General features: G+C 44.7%; 1 protein-coding gene and 1 long non-coding RNA gene across 5 annotated transcripts in view; one reads left to right on the top strand and one right to left on the bottom strand.

Annotated features, from left to right (window-relative positions):
* Positions 1–1130, bottom strand: part of ARHGAP25 (Rho GTPase activating protein 25) — an 88441-nt gene extending 87311 nt beyond the window's left edge. Inside the window, exon 1 of one of the 4 annotated variants that reach the window (XM_020878591.2) lies at positions 695–1130. In XM_020878591.2, coding sequence (XP_020734250.1) covers positions 695–755 — 61 coding nt within the window. In that variant the 5' untranslated portion in view covers positions 756–1130. Of the gene's footprint in view, positions 1–416; positions 548–694 lie in introns of those variants that run through there. The other 3 variants (XM_070480450.1, XM_070480433.1, XM_070480439.1) reach the window with 3 other exon arrangements.
* Positions 597–12465, top strand: LOC139039498 (uncharacterized). The gene is made up of 2 exons (XR_011492801.1): positions 597–771; positions 9292–12465. It is a non-coding gene; the product is annotated as an uncharacterized lncRNA (long non-coding RNA).
* The last annotated feature ends 14483 nt before the right edge of the window (positions 12466–26948 follow it).

Below are 26948 nucleotides of genomic sequence, written 5' to 3'. Positions count from 1 at the left end.
TGTATTTCAATAACAATTTATTTTAAAAAATCAATATATCACCAATATTGTTAATGAGAAGAGGCAAAAATGAAAGGCCAGAGTATCTCAGAAAGCATACCAGAGTCCCTTAATTTAATTTATTTATAATGCATCTATTTCGACTCCTCTAGATTTCCCTCCCATTCTGTCCTTTTTAATTAAAAGTGTCTTTATTATACCGTCAAATGTCTCTATATTCCTGTCTTGTCCACACTGTTTACTTTTTGCTACAGGTAACACCATTTCAGCCCCAAGTCCACAAAGGTCTGGGCACCCAGTGGGCTCACAAAACAGAACAGATCAAGCACTTCCAAGACTCTGGCAAAACCCACTCATACATGGATGTGTCCAAACAGGAGGGAAATTATCCTTCCAAGATAAACAGAAAAACTCACCATGTTTTGTGAGATCTGTAGCCTTAGTCCACGCCAAGTACCCCAAATCCCACACGCCAAGGAGCTCCATTCCCACCACCTCCAAACAAACCAAAAAAAAGAAGCCTTCCCCTGGCGCTTGGGGACTTTGAGCCAAAGTCTGAATGCAAATTTCACCCCAAACCCAGCTTTGCCCAGAGATCCACTTTTAAGCAGATTATGCTTACTGCAGACCAACATGCAAATGGTGGGAACTCAAGCGTAAGAACCACAAAGCAGCAAAAAGACGTTGACCGTACCTATTTTGCCAGCCTCCCCTCGCAGGTTGAAATCCCAGTTTCTTGGCAACTTCAGGGACATTTTGCTCCTGGTCTGGGTGAGTCGCTGCTGAAGCAGGGAGTCTGCCACAATCGCTCCCTTCTTGGCTTTTTGATCTTCTTGCCTCTCGAGCGCGCGCGCGCATGTGTGTGTGTGTGTGTGTGTGTGTGTGTGTGTGTGTTTTTCCCCTTCACGATTGCTTCACAAGCAATCTTGGGTTTGAGGTTGATCTGCCCAAGTATCTTCTCCTTTCTCAGATGAAAGGTCCATCCATTTGTCATGGGGGATGGCACCCAAGCCCTCCCACGGTCCCTCAGGGGGCTGGTGCCTTGTGAAGTGTACACCCTGCTTCTCTTACTTTCAGTATTACCAGAAATATCCCAGTTGACACTTCGCTGTGCGTCATGGGAAGCAAAGCTCCTGTTCGAAAGAATCTCAGGCCTCACTGAGGCGAGGCCGTGATAAACAACGGCTGCCTCTTGGCTTTTTTTTTTTTAACTGTCTGCTTCCTCGCATTTGAGGAAGTGGGTGGCTGTTCAGTGTAGATGATACATTGAACTCTGAAGCTCTTCAGAGAATAGATTTTAGAAATGCTTATATAAGTAGAGTAAGTGCTCTTGGGCTATAAAACTTATAGGTTTGATTAAAATTCGAAGACTCTAGCCATATACCTCTAAACCTCCTTTCTCACTGAACAGACTATGCTTCCAAAAATGATCAGTAAGACAATCAGCACTCCCCCAAAGTCACCCTTTTTGAGTTCTTCCTGCTATAAGGCCCACATAGTAAATTCTCCACCTGCTCTGGGTAAAGGTTCCAAGTGATCTCAACCTGATGTCAGGAGGATTCTGATGTATTTAAGTCAATGTTACCTAAGTAGACCCACTTAGGTGTTAGCAATGGTTCTTTGACCTTGTGTACAGGCTGTGGGTTTGGGAATCAGACTGATAAGGGTTCAAAACTCAGTTCTTCACTTTTTAGCGCTATAGCTTTTAATAAGCAACTGAATCTCTCTGGGCCTCAGTATCCTCAGCAGTAAAATGGGTTGATAATAACCATGACTGCACAGAGCTGTGATGGCATCTAGTACACACAGTGGGTGCACCACACACGTATCTCAATCCTTATTCCATTTAGTCTGGTTCCGTGACAGGCTTTCATATGTTCAACTGGGCTGCACTAACTTAATGCTTAAGTACTTGGGCCCAGAGCCAGACTGCTGTGTTCAAATCCGGGCCCAAACACTTTCTCACTGTGTGAGTTTGGACAAGTTTCTTGACTACTCTGTAATTATAGTCTCATCTGTAAGTGAGGTAAACAATAGGACCTACTTCACAGGGCTAGCGTGAGGCTTAATAAGGGTAGCAGGTAATAAGATTAATGAGCCCATAAGGTAAGGGGGCTAATAAAGCAATAGGTAAGAATGCTCACAAGAGTTGCTACTGGCTAGCATACTAGTTGCAAACCTTTGGTTCATTCTTTCTTCCACTCTCCTAGAAGACTCTGCTGTACTTTTTTCTTTGCTTCCCACATGCTCACTCTGTTGGTGACCTGGCTTCCTGTTTCACTGAGAAAGTTGATGCAATGGAGGAGAATGTCTGTAAGCTCCCACCACTGAAGGTCCCACCTCCACGCAGGAAAGCTCACACACTCAATCTTCTCCTGGCTACAAAAGATGAATCGTGTCACCACTCTTCCATCTTTACTGCATCATCAATTTCTTCTCTTTTGGCTCATTCCTTCCAGCATTCAAACTTATTCTTTTTCATCCTATAGCTTTACAAAATCTCTGTTGATGCTTCTTCCCCCTTTGGCTATGGCTCTATTTCTCTCCTTCATTTCTGAGCAAAGTTTACATAAGAATTGTCTGTACTTGCAAATATCTGTCTTATTATTCTCTTCTGAATCTCTTTCTTTGATCTTTTGATCCCATGACTCCCCCAAATATATTCTTATCAAGGACATCAATGACATTGCTGTCACTGAACCCACTGGTCAGTTCCGCCTGTCATTTCACTTTGGACACATTTGATTACTTTCTCCAGCTCCAGGCCCACGCTCCACTTGGCCCCCCGGACTCCTTGCTGGCATGGTTGTTTGCCTGTCTTTCTGCCCCATCTCCATATCCTTGCTGACTCCATCTCATCTCCCTAAATTTTAAACTTTAGAAAAAACCAGGACGCACTACGTGAACTTTTTTCCCATCTATACCCACACCTCAGTGAGCTCATTTCTCTCAAAGCTTGCATGCTATGCATTTGTTGACCCCTCCAATATAGATTTCCAACCCAAATTGCTCCCTGAACCCCCCAATCATACACATCTCTGCTCATATAATGAATAACCATCTCAAACAAAGCTGTTTCAAAATGTATGTTTGGGGAAGCAGGCTGAAGTGTGACCTGAGGCATATCCTTTTTGTGAGTGAAAAGACTGTAAGAGGGAAGAACCACAGGAACACATTTAAAGCTTCTGTTCTTATCATATCTGCTCACATTCCAGTGGCCAACACATATCACGTGACCAAGTCCAAAGTCAGTGAGACAAAAAAAACAGCCCTGAGAGGGAGGGGGAAGAAGGAAGGAGAGACTAAAAGAGACTGATCAATACTCCAACCCATCCCACCAACTTGGCTTATTCAGCCACTTTCCAACCACCCCGGGGGGCCGGATTCCTCTGAACCTGACTCAGCCAATTGCACATTTCACAGCCCCTACTCTGCATGACTGCCTGCCCAGCCCAAACAACACTATGTTTCTGTCCTCACTTGCGGGAGATGTGGAGAGGGGGCACGGGTAGATAGCCATCCTGAGCTCAGTCCAGCAGCATCTCGACAGGGAACTTGATTTCACTCAAAGTTTCAGTCCTGAGACCTTAAACACAAGAACTCTGAGAATATCTTAAAGGCAGTGTGTAGAAACATGCAGAGAACTTCCCTTACTCTTCAGGGTAGGTTCCTATAACTCTTGGAAAAACTCGTGACTGATGGGGAAGTTGCTTGTGAATACTTGGAGAGGCAGCCAGAAGAAAAGCACCCCGGAAAGGCCGAGCACAACTGCCTTGCCTCCAAGAGCCTGCTCTGGGGCCTTCTGCTGCCAGGGTAGGGGTAGAGGGCAGCACCACTGCAATGATGCTCCCCGATTCCTGGGCTCCAGAAAATGAAGAACTAGGTGTCTTGTCTGGTTCCAAAAATTGAATCAGCATATCCAACAGCAAAAGGAAAAGCAAACATTCATTCATCTATTTGCTTATTGAATGCTGGCCAGCTATTGAGAACTTAATTTATATATGCATTAATATACAGTATTTGTCTTTCTCTTTCTGACTTATTTCACTCTAAATAATAGGCTCCAGTTTCATCCATCTCATTAGAACTGATTCAAATGCATTCCTTTTTATACCTGAGTAATATTCCATTATGTATATGTATCCATTCATCTGCTGATAGACATCTAGGTTGTGGTTCATCTTTAAAATCTTTATTGAATTTACCACAATATTGCTTCTGTTTTATATTTGGTTTTTTGGGGCATGAGGCATGTGGAATCTTAGCTCCCTGACCAGGGATCAAACCTCCACCCCAGCACTGGAAGGTGAAGTCTTAACCACTGGACCATCAGGGAAGTCCTAGGACTTAATTTTTTACTGGATATTGGAGGAGTGTTCATGTTCAGAATGTTAAACAAGCCACTCTTGTTTCACATTCAACTTACAGTCTGCTAAGAGAGCACAATTAAGTAAGCAATTAAATATGACATGAGAAGGGGTATGTTGAATTGAAAGTTTGGGGAGCATGAGACTTTACCTCGGAGGGGCCTAATTGGGCCTTGGGGAGTTAGGGAAGGCTTCCTGGAGGAAGTGTCTTTTAAGGCTTCATGAATGAGTTAGGGAAGCAAAAGAGTTTAAAATATTTTCTAGATGAAACAGACAGCATGCAAGAGGCATAGAAGCAAGAAAGAACTCATCAGGTTGCTCCTAAAAAGGATAAAAGAGGAGGGATGGAGGAGAGATGAAGCTGGGGAGAGAGACCAGGGCTGGATCAGGGCTGGATCCCTGGAAAGAGGTTTGACTTTAACTGGAGGAAATAGAAGCCACTGGGGAGCTTTTTATTGGGATAAGGATGGGGAAGCTGGGACAGACATCCAAGGGAGAGTGAGAGTGAAAGACGGCAGGAGGGAAAACAAGGTAAGAGCCAGCCAGGTGGTAAGATTGATGGCACCCGATGAGTTCCTATGGGAGAAAAAAGATGCCCACGGTCCTGGCCTCTGTCCCTGCAGAGATGGAGGCTCCAATCACAGAGATGGGGGGGGAGGGGTGGACAGAAAGAGTGAGGGTTGCTAATGAGGAAGGAGAGATACCCCAGGGAGAAGACGGTGGGCTCTGTCAGTCCGGGGCAGGTTGGAGCTACCAGGTGCTAAGAGCAGATGTTCTGCTGGTGTGAGAGCCCAGAACTCACATTCATTCATTCCCCACTTCACTCCATAAATATTTATCCAGGACTGTGCTGGATGGATGCTGAGTAAATAGGATGATTAACAACCTGCCTAATCCTCAAATGACTCAGGAGAGAGAAGTGCAAACATCACGGCAATGTCATTGGAGGCATAAAAATAGTACACACACAGGGTAGGGTGAGAGCAGGAAATGTGAGCTCTGCTTGGGTGGCCAGAGTGGTTTCCCAGGAGAGGTGACCCAGGAGAGAGCAGGCAGACAAGGAGCAGGATCCGGGCACGGGAGGAAGATGTTCTGGCTGATGAAAGAGCAGAGAGCTGCTACAACAGGAAACCCATTTAGGGAAGTAGCCAGAACGGTATATGGCTGTGGGGTAAGCCTGGAGGAAGGGAAAAAGGGCCAAAGGGGCAGGGCCTCAGGTACTGGCTGAGGGGTTGGACTCTACCCTGAGGTGAGAGTCAACAGTGGACTTGTTAAACATTTCTTTCATTGTTATTTTTACCGTTAGAGATGTCTGTGCATGTTTTTTAAATTTTATTTATTTATTTTAATTGGAGGATAACTACTTCACAATATTATGGTGGGTTTTGCCATACATGGACATGAATCAACCATGGGTGCTCCCGAATCCCCCATCCTGAACGCCCCCCACCCCTGCCACCTCCCTCCCCACCCCACCCCTCTGGGTTGTCCCAGAGCACTGGCTCTGAGTGCCCGCTTCATGTATCGAACTTGCACTGGTCATCTGTTTTACACATGGAAATATACATGTTTCAATGCTATTTTCTTATATCGTCCCACCCTTGGCTTCTCCCACATCGTCCAAAAGTCTGTTATTTACATCTGTGTCTCTTTCGCTGCCTTGCATATAGGACCATCATTGCCGTCTTTCTAAATTCCATATATTTAAATAAGTATAAAGACAATAAAGTCACAGCTACCCTTTAAGATGTAATAAAAATATTTCTCATTCTCTGTCTTCTCTGTGGATGTAATGTATGTGTATATGTATTTTTATCTTTATTAGGGAATAATTGACAAATATAATTATTTATACTGAAAGTGTACAATGTGGTGATTCGCTATCCATATACATTATACATGTGTGATTACTAAGATAAAGATTATTCACACACCCATCATCTCACATAGTTAATATCCTTACTCTTTGTGTGTGTGCGTGAGTGTGTGTGTATGTGTATGTGTGTCTGCGTGTCAGAATGCCTGAGATCTACTCTTGGCAACTTTCAAATATATAACATTAGTTATAGTCACCATGCTGTACCGTAGGTTCTGTGTGTGTGTTTATGTGCTAAGTTGCTTCAGTCGTGTCTGACTCTTTGCGACCCCATGGACTGTAGCCAACCAAGCTCCACTGTCCATGGGATTCTCCAGGCAAGAATACTGGGGTGGGTTGCCATGCCCTCCTTCAGGGGATCTTCCTGACCCAGGGATCAAATCTACATCTCTTGCATCTCCTGCATTGGCAGGCGGGTTCTTAACCACTGGCACTACCTGGGAAGTGTCTGTATATATATTTATGTATAGTTTTAATTTTTAAAACATTAGAATGCATGTTGTTTGATAAACACTAATATCCCTTGACAAAAAAACATGAGCAGTTATCCTGACGTGTTTTCACACTGTCCTCCAGAAGGTTCTACCAGTTCGTGTTCACATCAGTGCTATATGAGGTCTCCAGTTTCATCATGGCCTTGCTAATAGTTGGCATGTTTTTTTTTTTAATCATTGCCAATTAAACAAACAATTTTCTATTAACAGTGAAACTGAAGTTACTTTTTAATATGCGTTTGGCCATTTGTAGGGTTCAGCTATGCCTAGGTATCTATGTGTCTGAGCAACCCGGAGAGGGAGATTATCTTATAACTTTATTTGGGACTTGTTCCACTGGCCTTTGAATCTCCAGAGATTCCAGTTAGCTACCTGCTAGCTCTATATTTGTTGCCTCTTTGTCTTTCATTATGTCACTTTTGTTATCGTCCTCTACACGTTGAGACAGTTTCTCATGTTTGTTCTTCATTTCACTGGTGTGGTTGTTTAACAGCTTTATTGAGATATGATTTCTATACCACACAATTCACCCATCTAAAGTGTAAAATTCAGTGATTTTTTTTTTTACTATATTCATAGAGTTGTGCAAACATCACAACAATTTTAGAACATTTTCATTAGTTCAGTTCAGTTCAGTCGCTCAGTCGTGTCCGACTCTTTGCGACCCCATGAATCGCAGCACACCAGGCCTCCCTGGTGTGTCCATCACAAACTCCCGGAGTCTACTCAAACTCATGTCCATCGAGTCGGTGATGCCATCCAGCCATCTCATCCTCTGTTGTCCCCTTCTCCTCCTGCCCCCAATCCCTCCCAGCATCAGGGTCTTTTCCAATGAGTCAACTCTTCACATGAAGTGGCCAAAGTATTGGAGTTTCAGCTTCAGCATCAGTCCTTCCATTGAACACCCAGGAATGATCTCCTTCAGGATGGACTGGTTGGATCTTCTTGCAGTCCAAGGGACTCTCAAGAGCCTTCTCCAACACCACAGTTCAAAAGCATCAATTTTTCGGTGCTCAGCTTTCTTCATAGTCCAACTCTCACATCCATACATGACCACTGGAAAAACCATAGCCTTGACCAGACAGACCTTTGTTGGCAAAGTAATGTCTCTGCTTTTTAATATGCTGTTTAGGTTGGTCATAACTTTCCTTCCAAGGAGTAAGGAGTAAATGTCTTTTAATTTCATGGCTGCAGTCACCATCTGCAGTGATTTTGGAGCCCCCCAAAATAAAGTCTGACACTGTTTCCACTGTCTCCCCATCTATTTGCCATGAAGTGATGGGACCAGATGCCATGATCTTAGTTTTCGAGCTTTAAGCCAACTTTTTCACTCTCCTCTTTCACTTTCATTAAGAGGCTTTTTAGTTCCTCTTCACTTTCTGCCATGAGGGTGGTGTCATCTGCATATCTGAGGTTATTGATATTTCTCCTGGCAATCTTAATTCCAGCTGGTGCTTCTTCCAGCCCAGCATTTCTCATGATGTACTCTGTATAGAAGTTAAATAAGCAGGGTGACAATATACAGCCTTGACGTACTCCTTTTCCTATTTGGAACCAGTCTGTTGTTCCATGCCCAGTTCTAACTGTTGCTTCCTGACTTGCATACAGGTTTCTCAAGAGGCAGGTCAGGTGGTCTGGTACTCCCATCTCTTTCAGAATTTTCCACAGTTTATTGTGATCCACACAGTCGAAGGCTTTGGCGTAGTCAATAAAGCAGAAATAGATGTTTTTCTGGAACTCTCTTGCTTTTTTGATGATCCAGCGGATATTGACAATTTGATCTCTGGTTCCTCTGCCTTTTCTAAAACCAGCTTGAACATCTGGAAGTTCACGGTTCACGTATTGCTGAAGCTTGACTTGGAGAATTTTGAGCATTACTTTTTCATTACCCCTCCAAAAAAAAACCCCATGCCCTTTAGCAGACCCTCCCCAGTCCCCCAACCAGCCTCAGGCAACTACTAGTCTACTTTCTGAATCTATATATGTGCCTATTCTGGACTTTTCATATAAATGGAGTCATATAATATGTGTGTGTTTTTTTTTAAATAATACTTTCACTAGGCATAATGTTTTGAAGGTTCATCAATTTTGTGGCATATATCAGAATTTTATTTCTTTTTATGACCCAAGAATATTCCATTATACGGACACATTCTGTTTATCTGATCATCAGGTGATAGAAATTTGAATTATTTTTACTTTGGAGATATTATGATAATATTGCTGTGAACATTCATGTGCAAATTTTCATGTATATATGCTTTTGTTTCTCTTGAGTATATTCAGAGCAGTGGTATTTCTGGATCATATGGTGACTCACATTTAAACTTTTGAGGAACTGCCAGGATGTTTTCCAAAGTGGCTGCCTCATTTTATGTCCCTACGAGCCATGTCGGAGGGTTCCATTTTTTCCGTGTTCTCCCTAACACTTGTTATCATCTATTTGAGCCATTCTAGTAGGTATAGAATGGTATCTCATTATAGTTTTGATTTGCATTTTCCTGAAGGCAGTAATGTTTCCATGTGTTTATTGTCTGTTTCTGTTTTTTTACAGCTTAAATTCTGCTGCTTGAAACATCCAAAGAGGTAGCTATAAGGAGTGTACATTTCTACAAAACCACGTTCAGTTAAAACATGACTTCCAGTTTTGACTGCTTCCAATTTCTGCTACATTGTTTTGGTTCCTTTAAGCCTTTCTTTAAGGAGAAGCTGACACATGTCATGCTGAATTTCATTCCAAAATTCTGGCGGTCTTTTTCCTATGTACTTTGAAATACCACTTTCCCCTACCTGCTGCCTGATGAATGTTTAAGTGATGTTGGGTTTAACTGATGTTGGGTCCCATCTTACCAGTAGTGATCAGGTCTGCTGGAGAGAATCCTTCGCTCCCTGCTTTCTCCCTCTCTTTCCCCATCACATGCTTCAGGTTGTGTTTGTCATCATCATTCTCATCATCACTGCTATTGTAGCTGGTATTTTCTGCAGGGATTTGCAGCAGTGCCTGGAGAGAAGAAGGGAGGATGATACAGTAGTCACTTCACTGGTGAGTGTCGGAGAGATGTACGACAGAGAAGGCAGTTCAGCTTTCCGGATTCTCTACGGTGTGTGTCTCTGAGTGAAGAACAGGCTCCAGAAGGAACACCTGAGTGTCCACCTTTGTCGGAAAGTCTCTGCCTATGAGACAGAGTCAGGGAGGTTTTTCTGAGGCCAGATTCTTAGCTTCTTGTGCAGTTCCCTGGTGGCTCAGATGATAAACAATCTGCATGCAATGCAGGCTATCTGGGTTCGATCCCTGGGTCAGGAAGATCCCCTGGAGAAGGAAATGGCAACCCGCTCCAGTGTTCTTGCCTGGAGAATTCCCTGGACAGAGGAGCCTGGCGGGCTACAGTCCATGGGATCACAAAGAGTCAGACACAGCTGAGTGACTAATGTGCAAGCACGCACACACCCACACCCACACACACACACTCACACACACACACTGATGATCAATAAGATTCTCCTTAGGAGGAACAGAGAGAAACTTAGTTGCTGGTGCTGGCCCAGTGATTTCCCTTGATAGCATTGCTTGTATATTTTGGGAGGCGGGATATAAACAAAGATAAATCTTGAGTATCTTGGTGTTGGAAGTGAAACAAAAGAGGCTTTCCATTTCACTAACAACAAAATCTTGGAGTCTAATAGGAGGTCAAGGATTGGCTGCCATCCCACCTGTTTCCCACAGTCCTTAAAGAGATGTTTGGCAAAATAATAATAATAAGGCACTGTCCATGGTGGCAGATCTCTGAATCTAATGTCTTTATTTCTCAGTTGTGAGTGTGGGGTGGGGCTGGGGCAGAGAAAGGGAGCAATGGGAGGCACCTGTCTTAAGCAGACAACAGATGTCATTGTCTGTGGAGAATTTAAAAAGTTTAACAAGATTAAAAGCCATCCGCTTTTTTTCGTTATCACTACACATGATAATTCTAAATAATATCTGTGCTAAAACACTCCTCCCCTTAGTTGGACCACTTCCAACCCCCACTTTGGTAGGCCCCCACAACCCCTGCTGATTTTGATCCCACCTCACCCATGTGAGAATTCTCTCCTTTCTGTGGACCCCACCCAGGGCTCATGAATTTTGATTGCCCGCCTGCAAATATTAACACCATCCCCAGTCCTTCCCAACCCTTCCCACTCCAGCTGCCTGAGGATTTGAACCTCTATGCCAGCCCCTACCCTACCTTCCCCAGTCATCGTCTGTAACAACCCACCTCATCTCATCAGGTTTTCAGTGAGCGTGGAATTTGAATCAGATGGTTCGGCTTAGAAAACCATTCAGCAGAACCTCAGCAGGGGCTGCCCTGGTCACATAGGTCGGGAGTGCCGAGACTCTTCTGCTCCAGAGAGGCGGGGCCAGGTGCCATTTGTCATCACACTTGTAGTGTTGTTTTCCTTAGGCTAGATTTAAGAAGAAGACTATGATACTTTGCCCTCATGTCTCATTCTCAGTTCAGCTCAGTCGCTCAGTCGTGTCCAACTCTTTGCGACCCCATGGACTGCAGCATGCCAGGCCTCCCTGTCCATCACCAGCTCCTGGAGTTTACTCAAACTCATTCTAGAATGTCTCATTCTAAAGTGGGGAGAATAAAAGTAGTCTGGGAAGGTCAAGACATTTGGGAGAAAACATTTCTTTGTGGACATGAGTGAGCTAGTCTCACACGCTTGTATTCCTTACCTGGCTCTTACTGGCACTCGAATGTGTGCCCCATTGAGGGTGCACTTGACCAGCAACAGTGCTTTGAGTTACTACTCAAGTGAAGTGAAAGTCGCTCAGCTGTCTCTGACTCTTTGCGACACCATGGGCTGTATCCCACCAGGCTCTCTGTCCATGGAATTCTCCAGGCGAGAATACTTGAGTGGGTTGCCATTCCCTTCTCCCGGCGATCTTCCTGACCCAGGGATCAAACCCAGGTCTCCTGAATTTCAGATGGATTCTTTACTGTCTGAGCCGCCAGGGAAACCCTTGCAGGGTTAAAGGCTGCACCTTCAGGGATACAACTGATTCCGCAGAAGGTGTTAGAGTGTGGCATTTAGAGACACCAAGAGAAATATCGTGTTTCATATGCATTGTAATAGTCTGTACCTTTAAGACAGTGAAATTTAAAAAGCACAAGTTCAATGTCTTATTCCCTTTCCCTTGGCTATATGAGTAAAACAGATTAAATAAAAAATCCAGCCTGGCAGAGGAAGAGACTCTGCCCACTGAACACTCTGTTTGGGTCAAGGGATGGCAGACAAGCATCTCTGCTGGGATCCTTGCTCCTCCAGGCCTGAAGCATGAGGAGAACCTGCCCTCCTTGATACTGACCTCATCTCCGCCAAGGCTCTAGTGCTGATTTTGATGGTTGCTCATAGCTTGACAGTCTATTAACCTTCATTGATTCCAACTATCCCATAAACATATATATATATATACGGATATAGATATAGAGACAGAAATAGAGATATATAATGCTGTTGAATCTTACCTAGAGGAAGTTTGTTCCATGGATCATAGGATTAGGAAGACAAATGTCCATTTAAATAGGAAATTTGTCACCCAAGGATTATGCAGAATCTTAAGTTTTTGAATGGGAGCACACAGAGCAAATGTTATGTGAGGAAAATATCCCCCTACATAATATGTCCTTTGGGCCAAACATGGGTTACATTGTATTAGACTGAATAAACTGCATGAAGTTCCTGATATTTGACCACTTTTAATCTGCAAAAACAACTTCATATATTTCAGTGTAAAAGTCCCACTGTGCTTCCTGCCATTCACCCACTCAACAAACAGCAAATAAGTTGTTCACCTATGATGCTCCAGGCACTGTTCTAGGTTCTGGGAACACAGCCAAGATCAAGATAGCCAAAACCTCCTGCTTTTGTGAAGTTTATTCAAGGGAGAGGAGAGAGAGATAACCACAATAATAAGTAGAGTGAGTGTGCTATGTTAGACAGGGGTGAGAGCTGTGGGGAACAGTAGTTGTGCCCTGGGAAGGGAGAAGTGATGCTGAGTTTCAGGAGGTGGTGCCTGCAGCTGTAAATGGGTGGTCGTGCCCCACTCGAGTAAAGACCTGGGAAAGTGAGGAATGAGCCAGGTGCGTATCTGTGGAAGAACATTCCAGAAGAAAAGAGAGTGACTGCAAGGGCCCCACTCAAGTACATCTGTGAGACAGCCTTGTACCTGGAGCAGAGGGAAGAAAGGGAGATTGTTGGGGATGGGTCAGTGAGGTAACAGGGGGCCGACTGCACAGGGCTTTTAGAACCTGGTCAGGACTCTGGCTTATGCTTGGAGTGAGGTTTTGAGCAGAAGAGTAACTGGACTTGTAGTTTTAAAAGACCACTATGAAAAGATGCTCAACATTGCTAATCATCAGGGAAATACAAATCAAAATCACAATGAGCTATCACCTTGCACCTGTCAGAATGGCTACCATCCAAAGAACATACATTGGTAATGATGTGGACGAAAGGGACTCTCATGCACTGTTGGTGGGAATGTAAATTGGTGCAGCCAGTATGGAGAACAGTATGGACATTTCTCAAAAAACTTAAAGTGGAACTATCATATGACCTATTAATTCCACTCTTGGCTATATATCCAAAAAAACTCCACTAATTCAAATGTTCATAGCAGCACTGTTTACAACAGCCAAGATACAAAAGCAAACTAAATGCTGATCAACAGATCAATGGATAAAGAAGATAGGAGCAATATATATATAATGGAATACTGCTCAGCCATAAAAAAGGATCAAATTTTGCTATTTGCAGCAACGTAGATGGACTTGGCATTACACTAAGCAAAATAAGTCAGACAGAGAAAGACAAATACTGCACGACATCACTTAAATGCATAATCTAAAAACAGTACACTAAACTAGTAAATATTTTTTAAAAAGAAGTGAAGTCACAGATAGAGAAAATAAACTAGTAGTTACCAGTGGGGAGAGGGAGGGGGAAGGGCAATATAGGGGTAGGGGGTTAAGAAGGACAAACTACTTGGTATGAAATAATCTACAAGGAGGGGTTGTACAACAGGGAACATATCCAACATTTTATAACTAAAATGGAGTACATCATTTAAAAAGTGTGAATCACCATATTGTACATCTGTAACTTATATAATATTGTATAGCAACTATACTTAAGTAAATAGAAAAAAAAGATCACTATGGCTTCCATGTTGAGGGCTGGGGAAGAGGGGATAAGAGATCCCAGCTTAAGTAGGTGGGAAGGAAACAAAAAGGGGCAAATTGTGTGAAGGCTGAGAAGGGCAAGGACAGAAGCAGAGACTTCAGAGGTTGGCTGCAACAATGCAGGTGAGAGGGGGTGGTAGGTCTGGATTGGTGTGGACCAGCCAGCACACCACACATGGTTGTACAGTTGATAGTTTGCAGAGGCACCAGCCATAACCAACAGGTTGAAGGGGTCCTGGGATCCAGCCAGAGCCTAAGTATGGCACTGCATTCCTCCAGATGAGGGGAACCATTCCTTTCTCAAATGCTCTATCTACCCATTAAGTCATGGAGTGACATTTTTCTAAATATTACAAAGCATCACCATATGGACCAGCACAGACTCTGGCAGTGGCCAAGGAGCTAATGAGAAGGGCTGAGATTCTAAATGCATTGTGGATCAGTCCTGTCTGTTCTATTAACAGATTGGGTGAGGGGTGTGAGAGAACAAGAGGAATCAAAGGAAAGTACAGGGCTCTTGGCCTGAGAAAATAGAACAATGAGGCTTCCACTGGTTGAGATGGGGAAGGTTCAGGCCAGGCGGAGAGGGTGGAGGTCAGCACACCATGAGCTAAAGATGCCCAATAAACCTCCAAATGGAGATGGTCCAGTGGGCAGTTAGGTGGGAGTCTGGTGTTCAGGGCTGAGATCCATTGGATGGATATTTTAGATCATGTAAACAAACACTTCCTTGACCTTACACTTTTTTGGTCCACCTCGTGGCTGAGGAAGAACATCAGTAAGTACAGTTGATACTAACCTGAGGGCCTCAGGTTTTCCCGGCCCTGTTTTCCCCGCATCCTGCAGAGATAATGCACTGTGGGCCTTACCCCTGTGGGGATGACCCCCCCCACACACACACCAGGTTGTTCTCCTTTTCCTTGGGGCTGGTGTGAGAGGTCTTGCCCAGGAGATATATAGTTTAGGCTCAGATGTCAAGCAGTCTCAGGAACAGCCCAGGTGTTCAGGGGGTTGGGGAAAACATCCGGTCCTTAACCTGGAGAGAGACTAGGACTAGAGTCCTAGTCCAGTGGGAAGTTGAGTCCAGGGGGGCCTCAGCCTCTCTCACTGGTAGAAGAAAAGTCCCGTGTTTCCCAGCCATGCAGACTCCACTGGACATCCCTGCTCAGCTCTAGTTCGGCTCTCTGACCCCAGCGGCTCAGCACACAGGACATGGCTCTGTGGTGTCTGGATTGGGAAGTTACCCTGCTCCACCACCTCCCAGTGTCAGGCATGTCCATGGTCAAGCAGCTGGGGTCTTCCATTGCTTCCCAAGTGAGTCAGGTGATGTGTGCCTCTCTTTGAAGCAATAGGCTCAGAGAGGAACAAGAAGCTTCCATCCTTCCACCAGAAGCAACCTCTAGGGACCAGAAAGTGTGTTAGTATAAACCCATGCCCATCTTCAGGTCCAGTTTGTGTCCATCCCAGACTGACTGGCGACAAGCAGTACCAGTGCCTGTCTCCTCCCAGTCCCCCCACTCAAGCCCTTTTACAAGTGTCTTGCAGCGAAGGCACCAACACCCAGGAGGAGAGGTCAGAGCGACTTGGAGGCTAACGTGGCCAAGCAGGCCTTGTGAGCAAGGGACGGAGGACTAGCTCTCTCACCCTTCTTTCATCCGCTCTCAGGGGCCCAGGGGTCTTCTCATGACAGAGGAGCCTGGGCCTCATGATTGCCCCCCAGGGAGTCCCTACGGACCAGCATTTCCCAAGCACTCAGCTCACCCCAGACCCCAAAGATGGGTGGAAATGGTTGAGGTGCCAAGATTCAGTTCCCTTTATTTCCCCTCATTCTTGGAACCCAGTGGGGAGTAGGGGCTCACTAATCCCTAGAGGGAGCCCTAGGGCAGGAAGGGAGTCCTCTCGCTCTTTCTCCTCCTTCATCTTGACCTTGTTCTGGATTGTCACCCTCCCTCTCATACCTGCTTGAGGTTTTTAATCTGTTCCTTCTTACTCTGTCCAACTATCACAAGAGAAGTTCAACAATAAATGTGGTCCATTCCTGTCATTTTTGAGAAACAGCCCATCCAGGCTTGCAGGGAGCCCGCTAGCTTTCTGTTTCAAAGCTGGTCCCACAGTAGGGCCACAAGTCTGGACAGACTGCCCAAGAAGTCCAGCGAGGGCAAGCCCACCCGAATGCCCCTCACTGGGCTGACAGCCCAGCTTCCGTCACTTTGGTTTTGCTGAGCTTTCTTTGTTATTAACCAGCAGCCACAGTGCTGGCACCTAGGTGGCTGCCCACAGGCTCTCTGAAGCCCAGCTGGGTCCCCCTGGCCTTGAACACAAGCCTGTTGCCCCATGCAGAGATGGACAGAACTCAGGCACCCGTGCCTGGGTTCTCCCAAGACTCTGCCAAGCCTGGTTCTCCTTTCAGGCTTTCGGCATTTCCTCCTATGGTTTAGGAAATGGAAACTCCTCCATTTCTCATCTAACAAAACTGCTCTTAGCCCTCCTGCGTCAGGTGAGGGCCTCTCATGGTGATTTGACCCAAGCTCCATTCTTGGGCTTTCTCTACCCTTTTTCCCCTCTTTCCTAGATGGAGCCCTGGGGGTTGTACCCATTCTGCCTGGGATTTCACAGGGCAGGCTGAGTCAGGTGCTGCCTGTGGTCTTGGCAGGGCTGTGCAACTTTGCATCCGGGGTTTCCCATGTTCCCCATATGGGTGTATAAATCTATCCACTGTGAGTCCAGTTTAAGACTGAGCTGGGTGTGGGGAGACAGGGGGAGGGGCAATATAAGGATGAGGGGTCAGTAGGCACAAACTATTGGGTGTAAGATAGGCCTTATACAACCACTATGGAGAACAGTGTGGCGATTTCTTAAAAAACTAGGAATAAAATTACCATATGACCCAGCAATATCACTACTGAGCATAGACTTTGAGAAAACCAGAATTGAAAAAGACACATGTATCCCAGTGTTCATTGCAGCACTATTTACAATAGCCAGGACTTGGAAGCAACCTAGATGTCCACTGGCAGATGAATGGATAAGGAAGTCGTGGTACATATACACAATGGAATATTACTCAGCTATAAAAAAGAATGCATTTCAGTCACTTCTAATGAGGTGGATGAACCTAGAGCCTATTACACAGAGTGAAGTAAATCAGAAAGAGAAAGACAAATACTGTATATTAATGCATATATATGGAATCTAGAAAGATGGTATCGACAGTCTTACACACAGGACAGAAAAGGAGACACAGACATAAAGAACAGATTTTGGACTCAGTGGGAGAAGGAAAGGGTGGGATGATTTGACAGAATATCACTGAAACATATACACTAACATAAACATATACAAAAATACGTAAAGTAGACAGCCAGTGGGAATTTGATGTATGATGCAGAAAATGCAAAGCCAGCGCTCTGTGACAGCCTGGAGGGATGGGGTGGGGAGGAAGGTAGGAAGGGATTTCAGGAGAAAAGAGATGCACATATGCGTATGGCAGATTCATGTTGATTTATGGCAAAAACCATCACTATCTTGTAAAGTAAGTGAAAGAAAGTGAAAGTCACTCAGTCGTGTCCGACCCTTGGGGACCCCATGGACTATGCAGTCCATAGAATTCTCCAGGCCAGAATACTGGAGTGGGTAGTTTTTCCCTTCTTCAGGATGTTTTCCCAACCCAGGGATTGAACCCAGGTCTCCCACATTGCAAGAGGATTCTTTACCAGCTAAGCCACAAGGGAAGCCCAAGAATACTAAAGTGGGTAGTCTATCCCTTCTCCAGTGGATCTTCCTGACACAGGAATCGAACCCAGGTCTCCTGCATTGCAGGCAGATTCTTTACCAACTGATCTATCAGGGAAACCCCTAGTAAAGTAATTATCCTCCAATTAAAATAAGTAAATTAAAAAAAAATAGGCCTCAGTGATGCATTGTACAACACAGGAAGGATAGTTTATATTTTGTGATAACTGTAAATGCAAAATAACCTTTAAAAATTGTATTAAAAAAAAAAAAGACTGGGCCAGGTGTGTCTGCCTACCCTTGATCAGCTAGTCTAGATACTTTATTTTTCCATTAAAAAAAAATCCCTGCATTAGCCCTTTGCTGCCTGTCACTCCACAGCACAGAGATTTCCTCTAGAGATTCTGGTGGCTCACCTTAGGGACCCCAGTTCTCATTCTCCCAGAGGCTGGGCAGTGTATTCATACAGTAACTGCTCCATCCGAGGGCAGTATCTTGGGTCCTATTTTTCCCCTAGTCCTTCCGGATCATGAGGAGAAGCAGAGGGATGGAAGGCCTGCAGGTCGAAGGCCCCAGTTCCCCAGGTGGGGAGTCTACCATGCATGGCCGCCAGACGGCCACCCCTTCTTAGGGTCTGTACCCGCCCTCTCAGGGATTTCAGTGGCCTGCTGACATTGTGGCCACTCTGATTACTGCTCTCTCCTGATCTCCTGGCACCCTTGGGGTGGGAGAGATGTCTTTCCACCCTGGGAACCTCCTCCAGCCCTTCTGCACACTAGTTAGGCAGAATTTACTCAAAATCAACAGCCTTTACCAGCAGAAACACTGGTTCCATCACTTGTGCAGGGTTGATCATGGGCAGAAGGGTCAGTGGGTACCCAGGGTCTCCCTCCTCTTGGCTGCAAATGTTGTATTGTGCTCTATGGGGGTAGGCATGGGGGTCCACTTCTGAAAACTAAAAATACTTGGACTGAAAACCCATAAGGAGCCTTTGGGTACAGCAGCCATGACAGTGAGCTCACAGCACCCAGAGGCCTGCAGGATCCGTGCTCAGAACCAGCACAGTGAGGGAACAGCCACCAAGGACCAGGAAGGCCAACTAGGAATCTGTCAGATATAGAAATGCACCGTCTGCCAGCTAAGTGAGAAGGCCTCCATCCCCCAGAGGTCTGGCTAAAGCAAGCAGATGAACTTTCCAGGCTCCCTGCTCCCGAAAAGAGGGCTTTGCTTTAGGCCACAGAATTGCCCACCTGTCTCAAATGGATGGTCACACACTGTTGGATGATAAATGACCCCCTTTATCATGTGCTGGAAATCTCTGACTAGAGAAACTCCATTTATGACCACTCCTCCCAGGGGGCTCAGCATCATAGAATCTGCTGTCTATTCCACTTTCCTTACCATCTGCAGACACGGGGCTATGTGAGCACGGGAATGGCCAGCTCAAGAGCAAAACACAGGCACTGTCACACTTGCCCATAAAGAGAGAGAGCAAAGAGGTGGTGGTGCCCCTCTACCGGAATACAGGCCCATGTGCATCCAGCTGAATCCAGGCCAAGTGCACTCCCCTCAGTGTGAACCCAAGCCGAGCTCAGTCCTTGCAATGTGAACCCAGGTTGAGCTCAATCCTCGCAGTGTGAGCCCAGGTCAAGTTCACTCCTCTCATTGTGAATGCAGGCCAATCTCACCCGCCTCAGTGTGAACCCAGGCCAAGCTCACTCCCCTCAGTGTGAACCCAGGCCAAGCTCAATCCTTGCAGTGTGAACCCAAGAGAAGTTTACTTCCCTCAAGTGTGAACCCAGGCCAAGCTCACACTTCTCAGTGTGAACCCAGGCCAAGTTTACTCCTCTCCACATGTACCCAGGCCAAAAACATTCCCCTCAATGTGGACCCAGGCCAAGCACACTCTTCTCAACATGGACCCAAGCCAAGTGCACTCCCCTCAGTGCAGAGAGTGGGGAAATGGTTCACCTATTCCCCACCTGCCCAAGGGCATCCACACCTACCGGCACTGGCTGGTGTTTGCCCTGAGTCTTTGGCCCAATGCTTCACAAAGCTGTCCTTGAGGGCTCAGGAGCCCATCACTGATGTGGAAAGGTTGGTGGGGGGTCGGGTGGGGTGTTGGGAGGGTCAGGAGCCTGAGCTGGGGTGGGAGTCACCATGGGGAGCAGGGCCTCTAAAGCCAACTCCCAGGTTTGAATCCTCCTTGCTCACTAGTCTACCTGTGTGACTGTAACCATGTTAAAGCTCTCCAAGCTTTACTTCTCCCATATGCAAAATGAAGGTAATAACATATATCTCATAGAGCTGATGAGATGATCAGATGAGACAATACATCAAAAACACTCAAGACAGTGTCTGCCACATAGCAAGTTCTTAATAAAGGTTGAAGAAGAATATAATTTGTATTGGCAAGGTGATGTGTCCTGAAGAGTCCCTGAAGCTCCACTTCATGTGATTTAATACGAAAGTAAGCTGAAAGCTAACAAGTTAACTCGTGCTGTATCAGCTTCCACTTGGGGAACAGGAGGGACCTGCCTTGTTTCAATGGTCTATGAGGCTGCAAAGCTAACTTGGGTTGGTTGGAGAGGGGCGTGGACAGGAGTGAGGAAGGGCGCTGTCTGTCCACAAAGCACTGCAGGGCTGAGATGCTGAGAGTAGTGACTAATTCTGGACCACAAACCAGCACTGCGGTTTAAAGAGCCCCCCTCCCTGTCCCCACAGCAGCCCAGCACGTGGGCAAACAATGACACACCCAATTCTACCATCCTGGACACACTGGAGGAAGGAAGTGGTGTTATGGGGAGGGGGTAGTGCTCTAATCCCAACACCGAGATGAGAGAAAGGGATTCAAGTTGCAGAAAGGTAAACGTGTTGTCTCTTGTCTACCTGGAGCTTTGCCACTGAGAGGAAATCTAATCCAACAGTTGGGCAACTATACTGTTATGCCCATCCCCTGTCAGCCAGCTTCTAGTCCCCGGAGATCACAAGATGCTCAGCAGGGTGCTGCCAGAACAGGAAATGACAAGGGCAGCTGATTTCATCGGTGATATAAAACCCACGGTTCACATTGAGTAATAGCACACAGTACCCTGCTGAGGGAAGGGAAGAGTTGGTGTGAGTGTGTAGCTTTAACTCCACACGTTGGTGATGAGAACAGTTTGACTTTCACACCCATTGCAAACCCATTTTCCCCTCATGATTTTCATAACAAACTTGTACGACTCATCCCATTTTACAGATCAGAAAGCTGAAACATGAACTAGACAGCTAACTTGTTTAAGAGTAAGGTCAGACATGTATGTTTTATCCATGAGTTGTTGCAAACCTTAATAATCCCAAAACATACAATATAATCCTTAAAAGAAAGTATAAAATGCAAAATAAAGCAAGGGATTCATTTCTTTTTTTTAACTTTAATTTTATTTATTTTTAAAAAAATTCTGTTGAAATATAGTTGATATACAATGTTGTGTTAGTTTCAGATGTACAGCAAAGTGATTCAGTTTTATGTATATGTATATACGTATATTAACACATATAAGAACATATGCATGTTCTTTTACATTCTCTTTCCTTATACGTTGTTATAAGATATTGAGTATAGTTCCCTATACTATACAGTATATATATATACAGTAAGTCTTTGTTGGTTATCTATTTTATATATAGGGATTCATTTCCTTTTTAAGGTGTTTATTTGGCTGTGTGAGGTCTTGGTTGTGGCACCTGGGATCTTTCATTTTCATTGTGGTATGTGGAACCCTTACGTTCTGGTGTTCAAACTCTTATTGTGGTATGTGAGGTGGGATCTAGGTCCACAACCAGGGATCCAACCCAGGTCCCCTGCATTGGGAGCATGGAGTTTTAGCCACTGGACCACCAGGGAAGTCCCAGGAATTCATTTCTGATTGCTAGTTCTGATGGTAAAAAGAGGAGTTCAGTAAAATGTCTGCATTTTGGCCAGTTTTACAAAAGGAGTCAACATACTTTATATGCTATTCCAAAAAAGCTTTGTTTATGAAATTTTACATAGCCAGCACAAATTAAAACTTGGACACATTTTGAAACATCACTCTTTTCAGTTTAATGGAGAGATGGTAGTAAAGTTGTCACCAAGGAGTTTCATGTGCGGTTCCAGACACTTGGGCAGAAAAAAGAATGAAGACTTTAACCCATGGTAAGACCTTGGAGCTTAGGCATATCGTAAGTGTTTCTGCATTCAGTCTGTAAGCTCAGCTGGATTTTTACAAAAGCGTATTTCAGGTTTGAAAGATAATATTCTCAAGGAGAGGAGTCTAACAAGATCAACTTCAAATATTCCAGAACATCTGGTGGGGAGTGGGGGTAAGTGTATCAGGAAAGAGCCTACACATTTTAGAGTTGCATAGATTTTGCCCACCTTTGCCAAAGGATATTTGAATCTGGGGGATGGGGCAATCCTGAAAGCAAACTGTGGTCCTTGAACTTGCCCTTTTAAATGATCCCAATAACAAGGTGATTATGGCCACATATTGAGAGGAATTTGACCTCTGCCCATAGCACAGCTTCCAGAGCAAGTGTAAGAGCTATTTTTTACTTAGAAAAACAAACTGAAATGTCTCCATGTCTGCCACCTCTCTTCTGTCTCAGCGTCATTCCTCTGCCCACAGTTTGCCTTGGAAGCTCATCAGAGTGGCATCTCACAAGTTGCCTCCTGCCAAGGGACAGCATTTCTGACTTTTGCAGTTTTAAGGATGAAACCTTTCCTGTCTAGGTGTGTGATTTCTAGAAATGGGCTGATCAGTCAGTTGATAGCGCACAGGAAGTCATTTGGGCTTTTCACCAAAACCATCACTTTGGTCTTTGAATAACATTTCAAAATTTCTTCTCAAAATTAACATGGGCTTTAAGATAAGTGGGCATAACAGGCAACTGGACAAGCCTGGATTCATCACTTGTGCTGAATTAAAAAGCCAGGTATCAAGGGGTGCTCAGTAGGTCTGGACTCATGAGGGTCTGGGTAACAGTTTCTGTGTTACTGTGATGTCTGAATCCCAGACTTCTCATCTACAAGGACCAGATGATAATATCTACTGTGTGCAATTCTTGTGAGGATTAGGCTTCATGAATGTAAAGTGCCAGGACATAGCAGGCACTGTTAAATAGTGACTTTCCAGGTGATGCTAGTGGTAAACAACCTACTTGCCATTGAAAGAGACATAGGAGATGCAGGTTCAATTCCTGGTGGGGAAAACCCCTGGAGGAGGGCATGGCAACCTACTCTAGTATTCTTGCCTGGAGAATCCCCATGGACAGAGGAGCCTGGCAGGATAGAGTCCACAGAGTCACAAAGAATCGGACACAACTGAAGTGACTTAACATGCAGCACACCCACAATGATAATAAGGCTAGTAAGTAAGTAAGTAGTCGCTCAGTCGTGTCTGACTCTTTGCGACCCCGTGGACTGTATAGCCTACCAGGTTCCTCCGTCCATGGGATTCTCCAGGCCAGAATACTGGAGTGGGTTACCATTTCCTTCTCCAGGGGATCTCCCCAACCCAGGGATTGAACCCAGGTCTCTCGCATTGGAGGCAGACACTTTAACCTCTGAGCCACCTAACTTCCCCTAAAACAATGTCCGACGATGTGGAAGGCTGAATAATGGTCAGCCTATAGATGTCCACATCCTGATCCCCAGAAACTGAAAATGTGTGAAAGGACTTGGCAGGCGTGATTAAGTCAAGGATCTTGAGATGGGAACACGATCCTGAACTAGCCAGCTGGGCCCAGTGTCATCACCAGGGGTCTTCTAAGAAGGAGATGGGGAGATTATGTGAATATGGAAGCACAGGTTGGAGTGAGGTGAGAAAGGCGCCACAAGCCAAGGAATCCAAGTGACCTCTAGAAGCTGGAAAAGGTAAGGAGACAGTCGGTCCTCCCTCAGAAACTTCAGAGGGAACTAGCTCTGCTGAAAGTGAAGAAAGTACAAGTCATTCAGTCATGTCCAACTGTTTGCGACCCCATGAACTGTGTAGCCCACCAGGCTCCTCTGTCCGTGGCATTCTCTGGGTGAGAATACTGGAGTGGGTTGCCATGCCCTTCTCCAAGGGATCTTCCTGATCCAGGGATTGAATCTGGGTCTCCTGCATTGCAGGCAGATTCTTTACAGTCTGAGCCACCAGGGAAGCCCTGCTAACACCTTGAATTTAGCCGAGACCAGTTTTGGAGTTCTGATCTCCAGTATTATTCAGAATAAATGCAGGTTAAGTTACTGAGTTTGTGGTAATTTGTCATTAGAGCAAGCAAAACCTCATACAAAGATTCTAAAACTGATTTTCTTGGGTGGTTCATAAATTGGCTTAGGGCCAGGGAGGCAATTTCCAACAAAACAACCTTTCACTTTTTTTCAGAACAAGGTTATAACATATCCATGACATAGCTATTTCAGTAGGGAGAGTGGGAAGAACAGAGGCCTTAAAGCAGACCACGGAGCAGTGCTTCTCAGACTTTTCTGTGACTTCGAATTATCAGGGTTCTTATTAAAATGAACCTTGAACGACCCCCCCACCAGATCAGTGGATCTGCTTGCCCACTTCCTCTGGACCTCAGGCCTCAGCTCTCCTCCCGAGGGACGCCCAGCGCTCTGTCCACTGGCGGCTCCAGCTCCCGAGGGGCCTGCAGGTGCACCTCCCGCAAAGAAAGCTGCTGCTCCTGCTGCCCTGGAGGCTGGGCGAGCGTGCCCGGGGCTGCCTCTGCTCAGGGCCCTTGGACAAGCACAGCTGCTCTGCCTGATGTCGGGGAAAGCCGGCCCCAGGTAGTAGAGCAACTGTGACAAACCTGCATTTTATTGTTTTTCATACAACCTGATCGTGTACTACATTCCTTCTTCTATGAAATATGTGAGCTGTAAGAAAAGTTGTTGAATTAAAAATAAACAAAATGGACATTCCGATTCAGGTTTGGGGTGAGGTCTGAGACGCTGCATCGCTAACACATAGATGATGCAATGTTGCAGGGTCCCCAGATGAGCCTTTGAGTAGCCAGGCTCTCTAGAGGAACACGCATTTTTAAAAATCGAAGTATTGTTGATTTACAATAGTGTGTTGGATTCAAGTGTATAGTAACATGATTCAATTATCTATATATTTTCAGATTATTTTTCATGATAGGTTATTACAAGATGTTGAATATATAGTTCCCTGTGCTATATGGTATTTCCTTGTTGCTTATCAATTTTATTACATAGTAGCTTATAACTGTTAATCCCATACTCCTAATTTACCCCCTGTTCTCTCTTTCCTCTTTGGTAACCACAGATGTGTTTCCTATGTCTGTGAGTCTGTTTCTGTTTTATATATAGATTCATTTGTATTATTTTTTAGATTCCACATATATATTTGTCTTTCTCTGTGTGACTCACTTCACTAAGTATAATGTTTTGTAGGTCCATCCAAGCTGCTATAAATGGCAATGTGTCATTCTTTTTAAAGTGTGTGGGTGCATATATATGGTTTCCCAGGTGGCTCAGTGGTAAAGAATCAACCTGCCAATGCATAAGCCACAGAATGGCACCCTATTCCAGTATTCTCCCCTGGGAAATCCCATAGACAGAGGAGACTGGCAGACTACTCCATGGGGTCACAAAAAGTCAGACATAATGGAGTGACTGAGCCTGCATGCACGTGTATACACACACACACACACACACACACACACACACAATCTTAAGCCAATTGTCTGTTGATGGGTGCTTGGCTATCTCTTGGCTATTGTAAATATAACTATTATGAACTAAGGAGCATGTATCTTCTCAAATTAGAGTTTTTGTGTTTTCCAGATAAACACCCAAGAGTAGAATTGCTGGATCATGTGGTAATTTTATTTTTCGTTTTTAAGGAACTTCCATACTGTTTTCATAGTGGCTGCACCAATTTACATTTCCACCAACAGTGAACAAGGACAAAGGGAATACATTTGCTGGGCACCTTCCCAACTCTGTCCAGGCCTCTGTAAAACCTTGACAGGTGTCCGAGGCATGCCCAGGGCAGGTCGTGCATCACTCGTTTCCACTCCTACCAAGTATATTCTACGTATAAATTCAGTTGGCTCTGTTCCCAAGTGAGTGTGTCCCAAGGCAATACAAGCTGTATTCACTATTCTAATTATAGGATGAAGTTGATTACCCAAACCAATGAAATATGAGTGTGAAGAAAAAAGCAGAACTCTTTTTATGAAAATTAAGTTAATGGCTTTGGAAAGAGACAGTGAATGTATGTCACTATCAAATATGTCAAATCACAGGTGGGTAAATGCAAGGGAGAATCATAAAAATCTCTACACTGAGTGTTTTAAAATGTGCCTTTAAAATCTCACTCTCATTTTAAAGAAACCAAAACTTTTCTGACAGTGCATTACAGACAAGCTTTAAATGAACAAATATGCATCTGGGAATATGCATCTACTTTTTAAGTGAAAATTTAAAAGATCAAGTGATTGTTGCCACTCTCAGTGGTGGGGATGGTGTACTCACTCATACTTCAGACCTTTGAGTTTTCTTACACAATATTGTAGTCAGTGTTACCTACCACCCCGTCAAGCTTCAGCACCACAAGCTTGTCAGAAGTTGTGATTAATCTCTGTCTTTTGCAGAGGAAGAATCTGAAGGTCAAAAAGAAAGGCATATATTGACCAAGTTCTAGAGTCAGAAAAAGCCTCTCCATCCTGGTTCATCCTCAACTACCCGGGGTTGCTCTTCTAAACAACAGAATGTCACATTCTGACCTTTACAGAGAGAAAAAAAAAAAATCACATGTATTGCTCAGTTAAGATCAAAGAGTAAATTGAAATAGCTGTGGCAAAACCACATCAGATTGAAAGAAGTATAGGTTGGAAAATTATTCCATAAAGTAGAATACAGATGCCTATCCAAAATGGCGCTAGAGATCCCATGGCGGTTTCTCACCAGTGTGAGTGCTACTTCAAGATTACATCATGTGATAACCTGTATGGGGGAGGAATCTGAAAAAGAATGACTATATGTATATGCATAACTGATTCACTTTGCTATACACCTGAAACTAACAGAGCATTGTAAACCAGCTATACTCAGTAAAATTAATAAATAAATCAATGTATGCTAAAAGAGATTACTGCATGTGGTTGAGGGTTTGGATAAAACTGTACACATGTTTTTAATCCTTTTGTGCTAGACAGTTGAAACTTCAGTTGCAATTACTTCTGGGAGGGAAGGATGTTGTCCCAAGCTCCAGGA

Source organism: Odocoileus virginianus, chromosome 2 (assembly GCF_023699985.2).
Source record: "Odocoileus virginianus isolate 20LAN1187 ecotype Illinois chromosome 2, Ovbor_1.2, whole genome shotgun sequence".
In the NCBI taxonomy this organism is placed as follows: Eukaryota; Metazoa; Chordata; class Mammalia; order Artiodactyla; family Cervidae; genus Odocoileus; species Odocoileus virginianus.
Note: the sequence above shows the minus strand (reverse complement) of the source record. Positions and strands in the feature narration are given on the sequence as shown.